General features: G+C 39.0%; 1 protein-coding gene across 1 annotated transcript in view; it reads right to left on the reverse strand.

Annotated features, from left to right (window-relative positions):
• LOC117788382 (dynein heavy chain 3, axonemal) overlaps window positions 1-21,843 on the reverse strand; it is a 41,416-nt gene that overhangs the window by 13,057 nt on the left and 6,516 nt on the right. Inside the window, 24 exon segments of the mRNA XM_034627145.1 lie at window positions 567-881; window positions 1,016-1,221; window positions 1,542-1,724; window positions 1,795-1,938; window positions 3,141-4,349; window positions 4,419-4,589; window positions 5,340-5,527; window positions 7,471-7,673; window positions 9,031-9,224; window positions 12,429-12,597; window positions 14,015-14,129; window positions 14,190-14,288; window positions 14,346-14,493; window positions 14,918-15,088; window positions 15,145-15,249; window positions 15,760-16,650; window positions 17,416-17,482; window positions 17,953-18,110; window positions 18,608-18,755; window positions 18,821-18,938; window positions 19,755-19,939; window positions 20,165-20,355; window positions 21,370-21,584; window positions 21,643-21,808. Coding sequence (XP_034483036.1) covers window positions 567-881; window positions 1,016-1,221; window positions 1,542-1,724; window positions 1,795-1,938; window positions 3,141-4,349; window positions 4,419-4,589; window positions 5,340-5,527; window positions 7,471-7,673; window positions 9,031-9,224; window positions 12,429-12,597; window positions 14,015-14,129; window positions 14,190-14,288; window positions 14,346-14,493; window positions 14,918-15,088; window positions 15,145-15,249; window positions 15,760-16,650; window positions 17,416-17,482; window positions 17,953-18,110; window positions 18,608-18,755; window positions 18,821-18,938; window positions 19,755-19,939; window positions 20,165-20,355; window positions 21,370-21,584; window positions 21,643-21,808 — 5,759 coding nt within the window.

The following is a 21,843-nucleotide window of genomic DNA, read 5'->3' on the forward strand; positions in this document are numbered from 1 at the left end:
CCTTCTTTATTTAAACTCTACCTGTTAAATATTTCAATTTATGAGAATAGAAATAGTTATAATAAAAATATGGGAATATATTAATTCTGGGACTTTTAGATTTAAGAAAAATATTTTAATTCATTAGAAAATAAGTCGTTAAAATAAAAGTATAAGAATATTTAATTTCAAGGACCAATTATTTTTGTTTCTTATCTTAACAATTAAGTATTAGACTTAATATTTGTGATTTTCGATTCTTTTAAGTTATATTTTTTTTATCAATATATGTTCCCTTCTTTATATAAACTCTACCTGCTAAATATTTTAATTTATGAGAAAAGAAATCGTTATAATAAAAATATAGAAAAATATTAATTCTGGGACTTTTAGATATAAGATAAATATTTTAATTCATGAGAAAAGAAATCGTAAAATTAAAAATATAGGAATATATAATTTCTAGGACCAATTATTTTTGTTTCTTATCTTAACAATAAAGTGTTAGAATTAATATTTGTGATTATTGATTCTTTTAAGTTATATTTTTTTATCAATATATGTTCCCTTCTTTATTTAAACTCTACCTGCTAACGTGCTCAATGGCAAATCTGAACATGACCAAATCCATTGGAGTGCTGGAAAACGAATTGTATTCCCTTAAATAATACTTCATGAGCTTCTCCAGCTTCTCGTAGCTTTCGCATTCATCGTAGAACTTGGGCTCGGCATCTGGCTCCATATAGTTGCCATAGAAGAGATTTCTCAGATCATTATCGCTGAGTTTTTCGCCCGGTTCAATGCGTTCAGCGAATGCAGCTTCAAGGGAGAAACGCATACAATTCTTGCAGGCATCAACAGCCATGGTCAGGAGACGGTCACGATCCAGTTGGTCAATCAGGCTGTGTGTGTGTGTGTGTGTGTGTGTATGGCGACAGCCAGACGACAATAAAAAAGAAGCAAAAAAAAAAAAAAGTAGAAAAATGCTTGGTCATAAATGAAGTGAAGTTTGGAAAGGAAGAAAAAGGTTATGTACCGGTCATAAAACACACGATAAGTTTCATGCGCCCACAAACGACCAAGCTTTTCCGGATCCGGCATACGCTTTGGCGGCACCATCACAATGCCCTGGAAGACGCGCGTTATGTCCCGCAGCGAGAAGGTGTAATGCGACTTGGCCGGAGTTGGTAAGAAGATGCGCATTGCCTCGCGATAGACGCTGACCATTGCCTCCGCTAAGCCCTGCAAAAGGTCACAGAAACAAACATACACACATCAACTTACCTGTAAAAACAACAACAGCAACAACAACAACTCGACAAACGCACACACACACACACTCAGCTGGCAGAACATGGACAGTCGAACTTTTGCAAAATGAAGTTATAAAATACGCCATTTTAATTTTATTATGCGACATTGCCTGGAACTGAGCCAAAAAAAAAACGCTGGGAGACAATTCCCCTGAGTGTGCATGAGTGTGTGTGTTGGATTGGATGAGTTGTTCTTGTTGTTGTGGACTCTGAACTGAGGATTGTGGGTTGAGTTGCTGAACAACATACACGCGATAGCAGCGCCACCTTCTCGGGATAACCCTTGGCAAAGTGCCAATCACCAATTGTCGTGAATATTCGAATGATGGTGGCATCCTCAAAGGAGTCAACGGCCACAACGAACATGTGGCGATAGAGACGCGGAAAGATAAAGTTACTGCCGCCCAATTGGCCCATGGCACAGACCAGAGTCTATAAGGCAAGATAAACCAGAGTAACTGTCAGTTTATCAAGAAAAACAACATTCATTTATCACACCCACCATGTCAACCAGCTCTATTTTGGTCGTGTCTATCAGATCCGACCAGTAGCCATGATCCAGCCACGTTCGCAGCAGCTCCAGCGGCGGCTGTGAGCCATAAGTATCCTTGGCGGGCATGGCAACATCATCACAGAAGACTATGCACTGCCGGAAATTGGGAAAATATATTAACACTACAGTGAAAGTATATAAACTCACACATATCTTTTATGCACTCAAACTCACTTCTTCACTATATATGACTCAATAAATTATTGACTTGTTACAAAAAAATTCGATGCAGATAAAGAAAAATTATATCAGTTTTAGAGTTTCACTAAATATCATAAAATATCTAGTCACTTAACCCTTTTTTAATGAAAGTTTTAAAACAAGTAAGTAGAAGAAAATAATATTTTACTATTGTAAAAATTAAAAATCATAAAATAACTAGTTACTTAAGCCTTTTTTACTTCTTTTTTTACTTTTATTATTGTAAAAATTAAAAATCATTAAAAAAAACTAGTAACTTAAGCCAAAAGAAAAAATTATAATAAAAAATAAGAAGAAGAAAATATAATATTATTATTGTAACAATTAAAGCCAAGTTACGAGTCAAAACTTTGGGTTCAGGTGTATTTGAAAAATACACCTGAATCGGCTGCAAGCCGATTCTGAACCGAACCTTGTAGAACCGGTTCGGTTCGGGTTTTTTAGCAGCTGAACCTGAACCGGATCATGAACCGAACCCTTGAAATTATTTACTTCGCGAACCCGAACCTTAACCAAACAGCTTTTTTAAATAAAAGGTTTGGTTCGAAAAAAAAAATAATTTCATAAATTTTATGGTTTTCTAATATTACGCAATTATTTGAGACTTCGGATTAAAGTAAGTCATATTTAAATGTTTAAATAAATTTAAGTAATCATCAAAATTTGATTTTTTTTTTTTTTTAATTTGTTCAAAATGTAGAGAAAAATGTATAATACAAATAATTTTTTTTATGAAATTGAACCAAGGTTCGAACCCAAACTTTGGGTTCAGGCTTAATAACCAATTCGCGAACCGAACCGATGTCTTGCTCTATGGTTCGAACCGACGAACCGAACCTTTAGCAAAATTCTGAAGGTTTGCAGCCTTGCTTGAAACAAGTCTTTTTATTAGTTTTTTCATTTGGCACCGCCAGAATAAATTTTGTGTTATTATCTAATCGCTAAAATGTTCAGAACAGTTCAGGACTAAGTAAGTATATTATACAAAAATATGTTCACCAAATTTATAAGCATTAAATCTAGGTATCAATGCGGACGGAAAGAGGGACTCTAATTTAAATACTAAATATATTCAGTAAGATTAAATTCCCTACCTTCTTGCCAAGTGCTGGCCCAAAGACGCCCTTGCGTCGTCGATCCAGCTTACTCATGATGGTGTCCTGCACCATTTGAGCCGAGGTGCGTGCCGAGAAGTTGATGATATTAATCAGATTGGCGAACTTGGGCATGCTCAGCAGATTGCTGGTGATAATGGCGCTTTTGCCCGTTCCCGTCGGACCGACGACCAGCATGCCGTAGGATTTGGCAGTGCAGAAGTCCTGCCAATAGGATATGTAACCCGTTTCCTTGGTCGGCACAATCAGCTCACTGATCTGAGCATGCTCCGGGAAATTGGCACTGCCAGACGAGGGATCATCTGAGGACTTTTGCCACGTCCACCAGTTTTCAGCTTCATCGAAGCGATAGTCGAGAAAGACCTGTTTCTCGGGGAACATTTGTCCGCGATTCAAGGAGAAGTATTTGGGCTTAGGAAACTCCTCATTGGAGCCATAGATGACCTTGCGGAGCAGCGTGTCGAAGGTGCGTTGACCAGCTCCAGTCAGAGCGGAGCAATATGCCCAGGCATAGCAGAAGAGGAACATTTGCTGGAACCACGTCTGATTGAAGACCTTGTGCTTCTCGAGGAAGTGCAGGAAGAAGCGTGAGAAGATCTGGTACTGATAAAGTGGTGACAATTCCAGCATTTGCTTGCAACGTGGCAGAAAATCCAAGGCAGCCGGGATTAACCAGTCCACCATGTCCTCAAAGAGCGTCATGTAGATATCGTTGAGTCCAATGATGTTGATCAGCACATGGGTGAAGCTCTTGTGGAAGGTGCGCCAACCCAGCTGCGAGGGCTCCATGTAAATCATGCCACAACGGGAAACGGTCGCAGGGGAAGCCTGCTCCAGATCGGCGGGCTCAAACATCATGTTCATCAGCTTGGTCATCTGCATGATCTCGCCGGACATCAGGCACAGCTTTTTGTTGTCATCGAGCACCGTGTTCAAGTTCTCGATCCACACGGCATCCACAGGACCATCGAACATGACCCAGGCACGTTCAGTTTTAGGTCCCTGCACCTGTTCCCGGAATGTCTTGGCCAGCACACCGTCGGACCACTCATGTGAGATGGGATCAAATCGTCCATATAGTTGTCCCATTGTTATGGCCTTTGGATTTATAATGCGAAAGACCACCGGAAATTCCTTGAGCGTCGCATCCTCATCAAATGCCACATTCCGCAGCGTCTGAGCAAGGATCTGCAATTGGATTCGGCCATTTTGTTCAATTATTAATTCCAAGCCATTTAATTGGCTGCCCACGCTCACCTGGTAGGCTGTGGTCTTCCCGCCCATTGAACCGCCCACAATCATGAGACCGTGCCGCACCAGCAACATCTCGTATATCTGCAGTATTTTCTCCAAATACCAAGGTGTGGCCTGCAGATTTCGTTCCGCCAGATTAATACGCAGCCACTTGAGGATGTCGTCTCGTTGCGGCTGTAAGAGTGAAACGAGTTGAATAAGCGGAATGAGAAAGAAAGAGGTGGAGAAGAAGGACTCATGTCGGGAAATGGCAAAGGGAATACAGGTGTAAATGAAATATGAAAAATATGCAATGAAATATGCGAGCAAAAGAAAAGTTGAATGGGCATTTCATTATATTCTTTCGCCAGAAGGTAAAGCGTTTTCTTTACACAGTTGGTGACAGTAATCTTGATGGATTGGAAAAACCATGATAATATGACCAATAATCAGGTGAAATTTCAAAACTTTAGTTTTTTTTTTTTTGAGTTAAATAGTTGAGAACAGAAACATTAAATTTTATGTTAGATGTTAAAATATATTAATTTGTAATAAAAAAGGAATATTAAAAATAGATTTCGGGATTGAATAAAGGACAACATTATATTTAATTTTATTATTCAAAACCTTTAAATATCGTGGCTAAGGCTACCTCAATATTTGTATTAAATAAATTATTTTAAATATAAAACAACTTTCAGGTGTTCTCCAATTTTACAGTATTATTTTCTCGACCCATTTTTTCGACTTAATGTCTACCATTTATTTTAGGGTATTCACTAGTCGCACCGCTGTAAAGTTAACTCCTTTTGTAATGTAATTTTATCAGGCATCTCAACCGGTTATAGCTTCAATTTGCGCTGTTCTTAACTGCGTCGCTTGCGCCTCATTACACCCGATATTTATTACAAATTTCTATATATATATAGTACTAGACGGACTTACCATGGGCAGCTCGACGCCTGGAAAGAGATCCATATAGATGCCAATAAAGAGGGAAATATCCTGTTCGAGGAATTTTGGCAAATTGACATCAACAATGGCGCGCAAAACAATCTCTGGCTCTGGGAGGTCAGCGTAAAGTCGACGCAACGATGCCGAGGCCAAGAGCACGGATTTCACGGCTCGCATACCTGTCCAGAAGGAGTGAGCAGTAGGGAAAGGATCAGTGGATTTGGGGGCGTGACATTAGCTTAACAGTTATGCGGCATTTTTGGCGAATGCATAACTTAGCTCAGGTTCAAACTGAGGCATTTCAGCGAGGGACTTTGTGGCATGTGGACATGTCCTTAAACGGCTGCTTCATTACAGATGCCGTGGAAAATGCGCAAAAGTTTACAACTGGACAGCGAGGCATGCAACCAACAACAACAGCAATAACAATAACAATAAGCAACAATAAGCAGCAACTAAATGTACAAATAGTTTTTATTATTACTTTGCAAAATAGCACGCAGACTACATTGTTGATGTGTGTGTGTGTGTGTGTGTGTGTGTGGGATGTGCGTGTGTGTCTGTATTTGTAGTGGTGTGTGTATGTGTGTGTGTGTATGTGTTGCATTTGTCTCTCACACACGCAGCACAAAAGCGCTGCAAACTTGCAAGAAAGTTTTTCAATTTAAACTCAAAATAAGATACTGATCAAATGTACTTTGCACATAAACTTGCACAGCTGCCAGAAGCCTGCAATTGCAGCCATTGGCCGGACACACACACACACACACACGCACACCCACACACACACGGAGATACACAGATACAAAGAGCAGACATGTTGTAATGTCATATGACATGTTATGTCGTAAAAGCGAGCAATATCTTTGCCTTGAAATAAGAAAGAAAACAAGTGAAAAGAAAACACGGAGAGAGACAGAGAGAGAAAGAGAGAGAGAGAGTGAACGCATTCAGGATACCAGGATACAGGATGCAGTAAAGCACACATCCACACAGCACGCAGAACAAGCGTAAAGTTGAAGTTACATGTGGAGAGTTGGAGGAAAAACTCCTGTTGTTGACTACTTTTGTACCTTATTAGCAGCCAGTTGCAGGTGAATTACAACAAATACGAATACAAAATCATGTTAAAAGTGCAGCTACAGTCAAACGTAGCTGTATAGTAGACATTTAAAAATAAAATACATTGACGAGTAATTGCTCCATATAACGGAAGTTATATTAAAAATTCAGAAAGTATAAAATATCTCTGAAATAGTTATCAAACCACTCAACAATTTAATTTAATAATTAGTTTGGCCTCTATGATCAAAATGATATTCCGTTTGAAAATCGGTTTGGTTTTGACAAAGTTGTGAATGCTGGAAGTTGGTCAGACCTTTCACCTAGCAACTTTACAAGTCAAAATTTTTGTCAAATTTAACATGATATTTTACAGAAAATTGAAAGGTATCAGAAACAATTTTAAAGTGTTGTTTTATACTATTTACGAGATTTGAAGTTGATTAAAAGTGAAAACTTGAGATTTTAAATTTTAAATTTTCCAAATTTCAAAGGGGGGACCCTTAGCATCGAACCCATGATCTAGAGGAAAATAGTTTTTTTACAAAATAAATTAATTTTGAATGCAAAATTAATAAAGAGGCCAAACCAAGATCAAAAGGACATTCTGCTTGAAAATCTGTCCAGTCTTGACAAAGTTATGAAAGCTTAAAGTTGGTCAGACTTTGAATCTAACAACTTTACAAGTCAAAATTTTTGTCCAATTTCAGCATGATTTCTTACAGAAAATTGAAAGGTATCAGAAACAAATTTAAAGTGTTGTTTTATACTATTTCCGATATAAGGAGTTGATTAAAAGTGAAAACTTGAGATTTAAAATTTTCAATTTTCAAAATATCAAAGGGGGGACCCTTAGCATCAAACTCATGATTTTGAAGAAAATAATTTTTTTTACAAAATAAATTAATTTTGAATGCAGAATGAATTAAGAGGCCAAGCCAAGATCAAAATGATATTCCGCCTATAATTCGGACAATTTTTGACAAAGTTATGGAAGCTTAAAGTTGGTCTGACTTTGGATCTTGGGAAAAATATTTAACTATCCGTAGATAATACCCACCATAATCGTAATGCGATTGGGATGACAACTGTTCCGAGCACAGCTTGTAAGCCTGCACGATCTTCTGGGAGAGAACACGCGCCATATCGAAGCCATTGGAATAAAGAGTGATTTCGCCGATCATCGCATAATCTGGCACCATCATGGCCACTGTGCGGAACAGCACCTTCAGATTGTCCGGCAGCTCTGTGCGGCCAGCATAACTGTTAATGGAGAGAAAGAGATGGGGTTGGAAATAGAAAGAGATTTGAAGCGATTGAACCAATCAAATACATCAAAATGCAAGTGCTAATGGCATAAATACTAAACCAAGAAGAGTCCAGAATTGGAAGCGAAGTCATAACACGTACTATGAGTGAGTGCTTCTAAAAACGTCTGGCTGTGTGACAAATTGGCAGGACTAAAATAAAAAAAAAGGAAAAGGGAAGGAAAGAAAAAGCAAAGGGAACACTTGCGTTGGCCAGGAAAAACTGCTAACCAAAGGATATTAAGACCTTTGCTGAATGGCAGGCAAAAGGCTTTCGACTCAGTGTTCAGACACAGCCTCAGTTACAGTTATGACTACCAGCCAGAAGGGGAGGGGAGGGGAAGGGCGTGTTGCAATAGCCAGTGACTAGGCCTAATACGCATGTTTGTCGCAGCTGTTCCACATGCATGCCAAAGCAATAAATATCCCTAACCGTATGGGTGGAAAATCTCCAATAACGCAATAACTACCAATATCATGACCATGCCCCAAAGGCCTGCCATTCTTTTGCAAACTAATAGCCTCACCCTGGCACTGTCACTGACAGTCCCCCCTCCCCTTATCATCCTCTCGATTAGCCCCCTCTGGGCGTGGCATAGGCATAGTCCGTGTCGGCTTACAAAGTAACTAAATGCATTTTCAAATGCACAACGGCAAAAAGAGTTGGACATAGAACGGAAAAACTAACAGAGAGGGCTACAGTCGAAATAACCCAACTGGAAGAGACCCTTTACTTATTTTGAAAAATATCATAGATAGCAATAAAAAAAAAAAAAAATAACCAAAAAAATGTTTTTTCATCTTTTGGATCGAAAATTTCTTTCTGCAATAATTCCATAAGTTTTTATCCGATCGTAGGAAAATTTTCTGAACAGTTTGGAACTATTTCTGATTGCTCTTTGAGCCAGTTTTCAACGTTATAGCTTTAAAATTGTTCTAATATTTTGTTTTTATTAATAGTGGAGCGGAACGAGAAGTTCCAATATTCCAAAAAATACTAGCTGCTTAGAGCATACAGATTAATTGCAAGTTTGGTGTTTCTAGTTTTTTAAACTATGAGATCTAGGCTTTCATAATTATTAATGGGACCCACAAAGCACATTTCTTCTTTTCAAGTGTATAGACCCTTTCTACGTTTTCAGTACAGGGTCTAAAAAGAAGAAAAAAATAGAGGAGGCAAGTAAATTGGTGGCGGGGAACGTTGAGCTGCGTGAAACCGCAGCTGCTGTTACAAGTTGAAGCAGGAGCTGGAGAAGGAGTTGAAGTTGGAGTTGGCTCTGTCTCCGTCTCCGTCTCTGCCTGCCAGCACTCACCCAGGATTCATGGTTATGAATATGGAACAAGTTGGATCCAGTTTGAGCATTGTATCCTCGAAAAAGAATTTCACAACCTTGCGACCAATGGCTCGCTGTATGGTCAGAATCTGTTGCGCGACCACCGACAGCACTTCCAGCTCAATGCGATTGAACTCATCGAAACAGGCCCAGGCTCCCGACTGTGCCAGACCCTGTAAGAAAACAAAAAAAATGAGAAAAAAAAATGGAGCAAAAAAATGTAAGAACATTCATAAAAGGGGAGAAAATGAAGAAAAGAAAATATGGAGTAGGAACAAGGGAAATAACACAGAACACAACGAACGCATCCAGCAGAGAAATGGCAAAAATAGCAAAGGCAAACAGCAGCATAAACATTATTTTCAGTTTCTCATCGTTTGCTCGGCTTCTGTTTTGGATTCTGTTCTGTTTTCGGTTCGATTTCGTTCGGTTTGTATGTACATATGTGTGGGTGTGTGTGTGTGTGTGTGTTTAGTTGTTGTTGCCAATGTTTCGCTGCTCAACAAACGGCAAAGGCACAAACATTGCAGCAGGGCTTACAAATGTAGACGAGCCAGGAAAACAGGGTTGCACCCTGAAGGGGTTTCTCTCATTCTCACCCTCTCCCTATTTTTGAGAGATCGGGAGCGTACGAGCTGCGATTGGGTCAGCGTGAACTAGGGGCCAATACGGCGCCCTTTGATATGCTTTCTTTTGCATGTTGCAATAAATATGCAGCTTTATGCTAACAGTACAAGCGCTGGCAGAAAGGGGCAAGAACAGGGGGCAGCTTGCAATATGGAGCAAGGGATACTCGTAACATATGCCAACTGACTGCTGTTGCTGCAGAATGGGCACACGCTGGGGCAGAGTGGCAGAAAAGTGCACTTTAAAGAGTTTCGATAGCTGCGCATACTTATTATACAACAACATTTCTATGTATTCATTGTTGTTGCCACATGTGAAACGAGAATAACGAGCAGGAGCAGCAGCAGGAGCAAATGAAATTAAAACTAAATATTTAAAGTTATACAATGCTCATATATGTTTTCTGTGTAAATTTATAAATAAAATTGGCATTTATATGAGTTTGTTATGCGCAAAAAAAAGTTGCAGTTGTGTGAAAACAAATAAGTTTATTATTACGCAGCTGACATTGAAGTCGTATTAATCTCTTATCAAATTTAATTTAATTTAAAACATGCTATTACAAATCCAATTAATAGCACAAAGCAAGGATTCAGTTTCATAGTTTTTACTATAAAACTAAATAACAGAAAAATAATAATAATAACCAAAATTAAAATAAAATAAAAAAAACAACAAGAATAATAAAAAAAAAACTATAAATCTCATAAAACAATTTTGTTTAAAAACAAATATTCCAAAAACAGCCATGTGATTTTAAGAGAACTTTGCCAAACTTTCGTTAACATAAGAAAAACTTTCAGATTGGCAGTTTTTGTTGTTATGTCTAAAAATTAGCTGTAGCTTTTATGCAGATCCTTATAAATAAGATATTAACTCGACCTGATGAAAAGAGTTTATCTTTCTAGAAACGTATTTTAATATTAATGAAAACAGCAGCATATTCTCTATCTTTTCATCATCCTCTCAAAACTGATGGGGTATAATAAAGAAATAAGTAAACAATTTGCTGTAATTTGTTATCAATGTGCGAGAGTTTCCACAGGCATTTTCCAGAGCATCAGTTTTTGCAGCAACTACTGCTAAACTCGATACACAACAGCAGCAGCAACAACAACAGCAACAACAACAATAACAAAAGTATCGATGTGGCATCAACAACTACACTCAAAAGCTGTTTTACATGCTGTTGCGCGTTCGCACAGTTTTTCAGCTCAAAGTCCTTGTTGTTGTTTCTCTTGCTATTCTTGCCACTGTTCCTATTGTGCAATTAGCGCCACTGTGCGTGGGTATGAGTGTGCTGTGTGTGTGTGAGTGAGTGTTGTTTGTAGAACTTTGTCTGCGCGTTGCAACACAGAAAAAGGAAAAAAATTGCTTTGCCTTTGCGCCAAACGCGTGGCATTTGAATACTTTGAACTGTATCAAAGTGGTTTGTTGCCGTTGGCAGCTGCAACAAAGCTCGCGCAACATGACCCCATACCACCGCCCCCCCACCTCCTCCTCCTCCTGCCCTCTAAGCGCTTTTTTCTATTTCGATGAGAAATTGAGAAGTTTTGGACATCCATTGAATGTGGGCTTTTGTTTGTGCCAAAGTTGTTGCAAGCTGTGTCCCATTGTTGTGGCCATTTTATGGGCATTTTCATTTATACTATGTGCTGTTGCTGTTGTTGTTGTTGTTGCAACAATAACGACAACTATTGTTGCAGTTGCATGCATATTTGCCATATCTTGGCCGGGGCATAAATCGAAATCAAAATAGTTGAAATTGTTTGCCAATTGTAAATTATTTTATTTGTTGCAAAATTGTTTTGGCCTGACAAACTGCAGACATTTTGCGTATTGCTAAATTTACGACTTCCGACAACGGAACGTACAATTCAAGGGGGAGGTGAAGTGGGTGGTTATCAGTATTAAAACTACTTTCTAAAAAAAAAACACTGGCTGACAACAAAAACAATACAAATGATTAGCTTAAACTGAATAAAAAGCAATAAAATGCACGCTTACCACTCAAATGAATTCATTAATCTAAATCGAAGTTTTCGGGTTCTTAACTCGAATTTAAAGTTTGTCATTAATTGCAAATCGCATGCAAATTAACGACAGCTTAACCACACAAATCATGAATCAAGAATATCGAACGGGGCTTTAAACTATTATGCAATTAGCCAGCAAATTAAGCGATTTAAGCCCAAAAGAAATATCCATAAATTTCAAGCTACATCACCCACTTAAAATGTGTATGTGTGTGTGTGTAAAAGAGAGCGGTTAACGACCTGCTTATACAAATTTGCATAGATTTTTGATAGTGAAACATAGGCAGACTTAAGAAGAATAAGTTAGTGCCTTAGTTACCATATACTTCAACTGGTTACTTTCACAAAGTTTGCCTAATTAGTTAGTCGAGAAGGGAATTGCATAAATTTCAGTCGTTCTGACTGTCCCACTGTCTGTATGTGCCAGATGGTGAATGGCTCCGTTGTGTCTGGACAAGAGATATATCTATGTATCTGTATTCGTGTATCTTTGTATCTGTGAGTACTGAAAGTCATCATTGCTGCGCGTGCCGCTGCCTGGAACAGGTTCCTTATTTGATTAATGTTGTTGACCAACATTAGACCATCAATTAGCAGCCTGTATCGAATCGATTCGCGATGTTGCTGAAGTCACCGCAGACAGAGCGTCGCAATATTCAGAATGGAAAAGTATCGCATTGCGATTTGTGTCCAGAAATGTGTTAGCTTACTCACCTTGAAGAACTTGCCCAATGCTTTGTAGTCCAAGCCGTCGGAACAATTGAAGACCACACACTTTTTGGCCACAGCCTTGGCCAAGTCCTTGCAGGTCTCCGTTTTGCCAGTGCCCGCGGGTCCTTCAGGAGCACCACCCAAACACAACTTTAAAGCGCCCATCAAAGTGCTGTAAACGGGAATTAGAAAAGTGCTTTTACAGTTAGTACGGTGGTGGGTTGAGTTTGTTGTCTTCAACATGCCGAAGCATGTTTTTAATATCTATTTTGCATTTTTTCACATTTTCCGAGGTTGCAGCTTAAAAAAATTGTCATTTATGGTTTCATTTTTTGCCACGGCACAACGACGAAGCAGCTTTTATACCCTGCACCCATTAAATGGGTGCATAAAGTTGAAGTAATGCATAAAACGGAACAGGAGACAGTAGTTGTTGCCCTATAAAGTAGATATACTCATTAGCGGCCATACAAGCAGTCACGATCTGACCTGATTTTAGTGAGTTATAAAGCTAAACATAATTTTTCTTAAGCTTTCATTGACATCAGTTTACAAGTGACAATAAATTAAAAAAATTTTATAGCTTTTCCTGTAGTTTTGGTAATGTCTTAAGCTATTAAGTATTAAATATACAAAAGATTAAATTATAAATATGAAATCTATTCTGGTTATTTCTTAAGATCCTATAAATTTTAATTTTTAAATTCAAATTATTTAAAAAAAAGTTTAAATACAATAATGTTACTAATATATTCGGATAAGTCCTATGTAAATAAACTGAGTATATTCCAAACATAAAGAAGCATCTTGAGAATATTACAGGACATAGGCAACATCTCATTAACATTTTTTAGTAAACTCTATTATTATTAATAACATTTCTAAAGGGTATTTAAGCTTCGTCATACAGTAGTCAGCTTTATTTTCATCATATTTTTTTGTGCTTGTTATGCAAGTTCATATTTTTATCATATTGGCAGCGCTGCCAGCTTCGCGTTCTTTGGCTGTATATTTTTTAGCTTTTCCGGTATAACCATTCACAAATATCTATACACTCGTTTCTCTTCTTTTTTTAACTATGCATGTGTGTGTGAATAAGGGAGTGTGCATGTGTAAGTGTGTGTGTGAAAAACTGTCCAACATTGATTTATTTGTTTAATATAAAAGTTTTATCGGAAACCCCATTAAAATGTCCTTTCTGCCAGCTTGCCCAGCCAACGAGCCTGGTTCATGTCCTGCTGTTGCTACTGTATGTCTTGTTGTTGTTGTTATTATTGTTATTATTGGCGTCTTGTTGTTGCTGTTGTTGTTGTTATTGTTTGCGTTTGTCGTAGGCAGCTTAAACATCAAAAAGGTTTTCATCTCTTTTTTGCGTATTTTGTTGAAAAATGAAAACGAAAATATATTTAAAATGCACTGAAATAAAATAAATATTTTTCCAATAAGCGTTGACTTTTAAGAGACACTGTGGACAAGGCAGAAGGCTCAGCTGCTTGGAAAATGTTTGTCAATTAATATTTGCATGTGTGTGTGCGGTGTGTGTGTGTGTGTGTGTATTTTATGAGATAAAGATATAATTTGTTACCCACCGATAGCAACGATCTGTTAGAGGCGTAACCACCAGACGTGGTAAATTGCCCAAATATTCCATGCCATATTTGACATCGGTGACCACCATACTAACACACACCCAGTCCTCATTTTCTGCAGCAAAAGCGGGGAGATTAGTGGAGATTTAGTTAGTGACTTGATGCTTTTACTCACTCTCATCGACTTTCCAATAGTAGCGCAACTGTGACATCCAATCAAAGTCCTGTGTGCTGGTTATACGCATATCCGTCAGATACTTGACCACATCGCGAGCTAAGAGAAAGAAAAAAACACTCTCAGTGCAATCAAAGGCGAGTCTTGTCTACTTACCATGCACATCCAGCACAATCAACGCCTCGACGGCAATCCTCACGCCAGCCTGGAGATCCGTGCGGACGAGTTGCACAAGTTCGCCAATTTGTGCATTGGACTTTTCCAGGTACGCTGGCAGTACCTTCTTCTCTATGGCCTCCTCCACCTGGGGGCAGACGAAGAAAATGAAGAAGCAAAAAAAAGGAATATAAAGTGCATGAAAAACTACAGCAACAGGAACTGCAGCAATGGGCAAGCAAATAAATGGCAAAATATGATTTTCAATTTTGCAACGCGAACGAAAAATACATTCAGAGAGAGAGAGTCAAAGCCCAGGAGGAAAAGCTGCGCTCACAAAGAGCAGCGGGGTGCAGTGAGAGAGGGGAGCAGTGGGAGCAGTGGGAGCAGTGGGAGCAGTGAGTGAAGGGAGCAGGAAGCAGGGAACAGGGAACAGGGAACAGAAGCCAAGCTAATCGCACTGTCAGTCGTGTCTTGTGACAGCAGGACAGTTGAACCCACCATGGGATAGCGCCTTTGTGGTTGAGAGAGAGTTTTTTGCGGTTGCCAACGATTGCGGGCTATTTGCTTACCTCATAGGTCCAGGCCATGCAGCTAATACCAAGGACCACTTGGCCAGGCCAGGAAACAACCCAGGAAATGCGATCGACCAATGCATAGTCCTCCCAGGACTCGCGCATTTGTTCCTTGACGCTGTCCAGCATTACATACTCGACCTCTTTAAGCCAAATCTCAACCAGGCCCTGAATGGAAGATTAATTTAATATAGCAACAGATTTATGTGAAATTTAAAACATACATTGGCCGCTTGAGGATTAATTCTGCGCACCAGAGCAACACGTTCATCCTCATCGCTTATCATTTGAGTAATTTCCCCGGCTTCATCAAAGGTTAAAGTGCCAATCTGCAAGGATTAAGAGATTATACTCTAGCAACAATTGATATTATATATTTTAAGCAAGGCTGTAAATCTCAAAAATTTCAGTTCATTTTCTTAATATTTTCGAAATTGATTTGCAATTATTTACTTGATAATGAAAGCAAAAAGAATTCTTTTGGTAATAAATTTGGCAATACTTTAAACTTTTGAAAATTTTTCAACTTTTCTTATATATTTAGTTTTAAATATTAGTTTATATATAATGATCAGTCAGCAAGTCAGGACAAACAGTTTTATATACATCGATTACTTTAATTTTTAATCAAACCGAATTTCTGAATTTTGAACCATAATTTTTTTTGGTAAACAGTTCTTCAAAAATTTTTTAAATTTAACAAATTTAAAAATCTTGAAACTATTTTTTTCGAAACACAACTTTTTTGAAGAAAATGTAAATTAAAATTATTTATTTAAAATTTCCCAATAAATGGAAAGTTGGTAATTTTAGTTTTAAGCCTTTATTGTCATACTTACACCCTCGAAGCATTTGCGTAGATGCGGCTGGACACGCATTGGATCCTTGGTCTCGGAGAGAATCTCCAGCAGTTCGTCATTGGACAGGAAGAAGAAGCGAGCGAAAAATAGACGCTTCTGTTCCAGATACGTGTTCAAGCCCTTCTGCACCGTCTCCAGATCCTCAATGGCCTTGGTGAAGATCTCCAGCATGCTGGGATATTCAGTGGCCGCCATTACATGTCTGTCCTTTATGGTGTGCTTCATAATGCGTCGCCAGATCTTGTCCACAGCCTTGAAGTTGCGTCCCTCGAGCGGCATTTGTCGCATAATGTCCTCCGAGCTGAAAATGGGCTCCAGATACATCCAGGTGACCTGCACCTGTGTCCAGGCATCAATGATGTTCTGTATGAGCAAGAGACGCTCCTCCCAATCATCCGCCTTGGAACCGAGAGCGACAATAAACGGAGATCGCTTCATTGCCTGCGTTCGCATGATATGATCATCGAGCAGTGTTTGTATATCGTCTATGGAAGCAAGGATATGTGTGTCCGAGTCACGATACTGCAGCACATCGAACATGACATCCCGCCAATCGGATTGCATGTTCTTCAATCCCATATTGAGATCGTATTCCTTGCCCGCCGCATTCGCAATCTCCTCCAGCTCCGGCAATATGCTCATGATATCCGCATCGATCATGTCCTTGAGTGTGGGATACAATTTTGGATTGATTTGTCTTCCCAGTATCTCGGATACCTTGTCCCAGTGACGCTTCTCCAGGCCATGGCGACAGATCGAGTCTAGCACTGGCAAATAAACTCGAAACTTTTCGATTTTAATGCGCATCTGTTCTGCGGCACGTTTCGCGACAGGATTGTAGGACAGCTGCCTCGACAGCTTGTGCATAATCTGGTGATGAGAGCGAGAGAGAGACAGAGTGAGAGAGAGTAAGACAGGGAGTGAGAATGAGTCAAGTGTCAAGCGTGTGCGTTGGCTTTTTAAAGCCAACTTTAAATGCAGTTCCCTGTCTGCTAAGCCGGCTAAACGGGAGTTCTTCATCCTCCTTGGGTTTCCTCCTATTTTTTTTGTTGGCCACTATTGTTTGTTGTTGCTTTGCTGTGTCCCCACTTTGCCGCTTCAGCTGTGCCGAAAAATTCAATTCAACTGCCTTTCGCTTTGAGCTTTGTGGCACTATTTTTTTTTTTTTTTTTTTTTTAGCCATTTCCTTCTGCCCCAATGCCGTCCAAGTTACCGCCAAATATGTTGGCAATTTTTTTCGTTGCATACTTTTCGGCTGGCAGCATTTTTTTTTTGTAGCTCTTTCTCTGCTCGACCGGGCTACTACTGTTGCTGGCCGGAGGCGGCTTGAGGTTTTTAGTTGCATTTTAGCTGCTACATTGGCTTACGAGCTGACTTGGCGACACGGGACTGACATGCACAGACATGCATGGCCAGTGGCAAAAGCGAACAGCAGGAGCAACAACATGAACAGTGGATCCGGCAACAGCTCAAAACTTTGCTACTTCTGTAGATCTGTCTGTCCGTCTGTCTGTACGTCTGTCCGTCTGTCGTATATACACGCAGCATGGATGCACAGCTCGCTGCTCGTTTTTATTTCCGCCAGGCAATGACAACTTCAACTTCCGATTCCGATTCCTACTTGCAACTACTTACCTTGAACATGGTCTCGATCTGCTCCCGCACACCATCCGCATTAAGGCATTCGAAACGCTCGAACATCCTGGCAAAAAGATGTAAATAGAAATATACAAAAAGTACAGATAGAAATGGAGAAAAACGAGTGGGGAAAATAGACAGAAACCAGTTGAAGTTTTTTTCATGCTAGTGCAACAAGCAACAAGAAGGACAACAACAACAACTACAGCTCAAATCTGGCTATTTTCCGCTGCACTTCAAGTCAACTTTGTGCTGGCATTTGCATTGCGGATTTGCCAACGGCAATGTCAGTGCAAATGCCCAGCAGGTAAGTAGACTGACAGACTGACTGACTGACTGACTGCCTGTCGGTTTGTCTTGCCGTCTGTCTGGCACTTCAATTTCAAATATTTTGTCATTTGCGACAAGTGCCCAAAGGAGCCAAAGGAGGTACTCAAGCGCTGAGTCCATGTCCTTGCTGTTGTTGCACGTTGTACGTTGCACGTTGCACGTCTAGAAATAATTGCAATCGTTTTAAGCGTTGCCATTGCTTACCAAATGAGATAATCCTTTTCGAATTCATACGATGTTTTCCATAGTTTCTCAATTGGTTCCATTTTCTCAATGATTTCGCCCAGCAGCGGAAAGGCGGAGACATCAATTTGCAGCAGCCCCTCCTCCACATTAATTGCCTTCGCCTCACGACTCAAGTTCTGCAAAAAATACACACGCAAATTTAAGATATCAACTTTGACTGCAGTTCAACGCAAGTCTGCACACTTTAAAAATATTGGAAAAATTTTTATATAGAAAAAAAATATTTATTTTTAAACATGTTTTAAATTTATGAATGGTTCCTTATGCCTAAAAAAATATTTATTAAAGAGACTCTTAACTTTTTAAGTATCTTACTTAAGATTAAGTTTTCTTATTTTTACACTGTTCAAAATCAAGCTTATAAGAAAATTAAATTATGGATTATAAAATTTAGAAAAGTATGAAAATTTTACTACTATTTTTTTTTTTGGGTTGATCTTTACGCATGTTTTGGACAAAAACTCTTATTTTTCAAAATAAATTTTCAATTTTGAGACCTTTTTCTGAAAATTAGGCAAAATTTTTAAGAAACAGAAATAAGATCTTTTTGATTTCAAAAATCAGTGTTTTTATCAGGCCTTTTTTAGTGTTAGTGTCGAGGTATGCCACTTACCTCAATCGTATTGAAGAGTACATCTACTGTATCCACACGCTCCTTGAGTTCTTCCAAGGTGAGCACATCGCGTATTTCCCGTATACGAAAACCATCCATGGTGCGTTTCTCTTGGATCAAGAGCTTCTCGAATTGTAGGCGTCGTTCGCTATTGAGTATTTGGATGAGGAATGAGTTGAGAATTCTGCAACATTAAAATTTAATAGTACTTACCGCAATGCCATCTCCAGATTATCACGGACCACAGACAAACGTGCAGCACTCAGATCGAGTACCTCCTCCAACTCACCGGGTAGTATGAATGTGCGGGAATTTAGATGAATTTCATCGCCTGTAAGTATGTATGATATATACATATATATATATATGTATTTATAGAGTTGCTAGATGAAGTGAGTGTACAAACTGTCGTGCATGCTCTTAATTAACTGTGCTTAACTCTTAATTAATTGGCTACGCGCGTTTTTCGGGCAAACTAATTAATTATGTGTACGAGTATCTTTGTGTATTATCCTGCCAGTCTTTCTACACTCCTCCTTTCCCTTTATCTACCTATTTACTGACAAGTTTTGTCTGCCTGCTTTTGTAAATGCGGTTGTCGTATTTGGTGTGACAAAAGCCACAGACAACTGGACGGACACAGAGACAGAGAGACAGTCATATGGCTTGCACACATTGTAGCTATTTCAAAGATACACACACACACACACACTTGACGATAAATCGCACTTGTCTGCCAATGCAGATGTGTGTGTGGAAGTGTGTGTGTGTTTTCTAAGGGGGTTGGGGGCTGAGGTTTTGTCTGCATTTGTCGGTTGTCAAAGCAACTTTCACACATTCATGAATTTGTTAAGCTCATTAAGTTGCATTTTCGGGGTTTTAGCGCAGCTCAATGTTTGGTGTCTCACCGCAAGTAATTATAAAACCAATTAGTAGACTCAGCTTGTTAGTTGAGGTTAATTATGTTAAGCATGCTCACTCTTCTATACTAAACTTGCTCCCCCTCTACCTTTCTTCAAGCTCTCACAACTCGCACATCACAAAGGCAAACAGTGGAAACTCTGTAAAACAAACGAAAGCTGCAGCTCGTTGGCGTCAGTTGCCAGCTGCACAAGCAGCTGAAAGTTTCCCTTCCCCGCTCACTTACTGGTCAGGTATGCATGTGTCAGCAGGAATACAACGCGCTTCAGCACAAGCTTGATTTCATCCTTTATGGCGAATATGCGCATCTCACGGCACTCGGTTATATAGTTTTGCAGGGCGACCACCTCTGGAGTTTCCTCCGGCCGCTCGCCGGCCTTCATCGACATCTCCTCGAGCTCCTCACAGATGCTGAAGTGGCACAAATAAACCAAAGACCGTATAAGCAAAAATAATCAAAATAAAAGAAGAGAAAAGTATAAAAGTATAAAAGTTATCTATTAAGTGGCATTGCCAATGCAGTCAGCAGTCAGCACAAAAACTTTAAATGAAAGGCACTTGCAATTCATTTGGCTTTCGAACTGGGACGGATGGGGGATGCTAGGATAGAGGAAGGAGCAAAGCTCTTGTACTTACGCGCGATTCTCGTTCAGATTGAGTGCTCTGTAAAAATCAATTATGAAATCGTAGATATTCCTCACGTACATGCGCAAGGATTCTTTAACATGCCGATTATCCAGCAGGAACAAATTTAACGGTATGAAATCACGCAGATAATAGGTCGTATCGCTGACGGCGCGCAATTTTTTCATTAATTCCTGAACAACCTGTTGTCGATGGAGCAGATGGAGAAATGGAGAAGTAGCGGGTGCAAAATGCAGCATATAAATGAATATGCATTTAATAAAAAACCGTAACTATATATATAATACATATATAAATAAATGTGTGTGTGTGTGTGTGTGTGTATTTGCATTACATGCATGAAAAAATTGCAGGCAACGCGTTCGCAATCGGAAGCAATTTTTATTTTAAATAAATTGCGCAAAAAAGGAAGTTCGATATTGGATGCAAGCAGGAGGGAATATATTGTTGGTAAAATTGTCGGTCGTTTTCATAAAACTTAATGAATGTGAACTGAAAACTGCTGGTCAGAATGGGTTAATTGAGAGAGAGTGCTCGGACACACATATATACCCACACATACATACACATATATATGTTGTTAATGTGCAGCTGTCTAACCAAATATTTTATGCACTACGTGAACCAAATGACATGGCAAATTTTGTGCACTCGACAGCAAATGAAATTTAGTAATTGAACCAACTTTAATTAACAATGCCAAAACGAATTTTCCATTCCATTCAGGCGATCAACAGCTGTGCAACAACAAAGCTTGCAGCATAGTTACAGTTGCAAATACAGATACAGATACAGGTATAGCTAAAGATACAGATACAGATACATCGCAAGAGAGAACGAGATGTTGTTATGTAGGCTTCACTCGCATAACTTGTTCAATTACAGAAATTGCCAGGCAATTTTAGCAACAGTCTGACACGACAGTCAGACAAATTGTCTGTCAGCAGTTTATTAATATTGCATAATGAAATTTTATGTTAATTCTACGCATCATTGCGTATAATCAAATCGAAATAAATAATTAAATTCATTTCAAGGCGAGACGGCAACGCAACAGCCCAAAGGCATTGTCATAATGCGAGGCATGCAACACAAGGGATGCAAAAATTTCTATTCCTAATAATACACACATACACACACATTTCAACTTACACATTTTACATATATATATAATTTTGAAGTAATTTCATACGCACCACTAATTCCGGCAATGTATTATCTGTCCAGATCTTTTCGACCATGGGCATTATCATCTTTTGGAACAGGCCATAATAATATTTGTAGATGGGCTTCAAATACACATTCACACCACGCCAATTGACCCTAACAATGGCCTCAACCTTGTCGCAGAGTGCCAGAAAATCCACATGATCCTCATCAATATAGTGCAGACATCCTTCAGTTTCCGGTACTAAAATAATACAAAATATTTTAATTTAAATATAATATAAAGGCAGTTCTCTACTTACCTCCGCCAGACATGACATATTCGAGACGTGGTATCTCATAGCCAACCCTTAGAATGAGCTTAAAGAGATCCCTAATAATAGCTGGCAGCTCCGTCATATAGGGATAAATATATAGCTTGTAGGAATGTTCTATTTCAAATACCGCCACATCATCGAAATCGGGCAACTGTTAACATAAATCAAGTAAGGAAATCTTTATAT

This window comes from Drosophila innubila, assembly GCF_004354385.1.
Source record: "Drosophila innubila isolate TH190305 chromosome 3L unlocalized genomic scaffold, UK_Dinn_1.0 0_D_3L, whole genome shotgun sequence".
Classification (NCBI taxonomy): Eukaryota; Metazoa; Arthropoda; class Insecta; order Diptera; family Drosophilidae; genus Drosophila; species Drosophila innubila.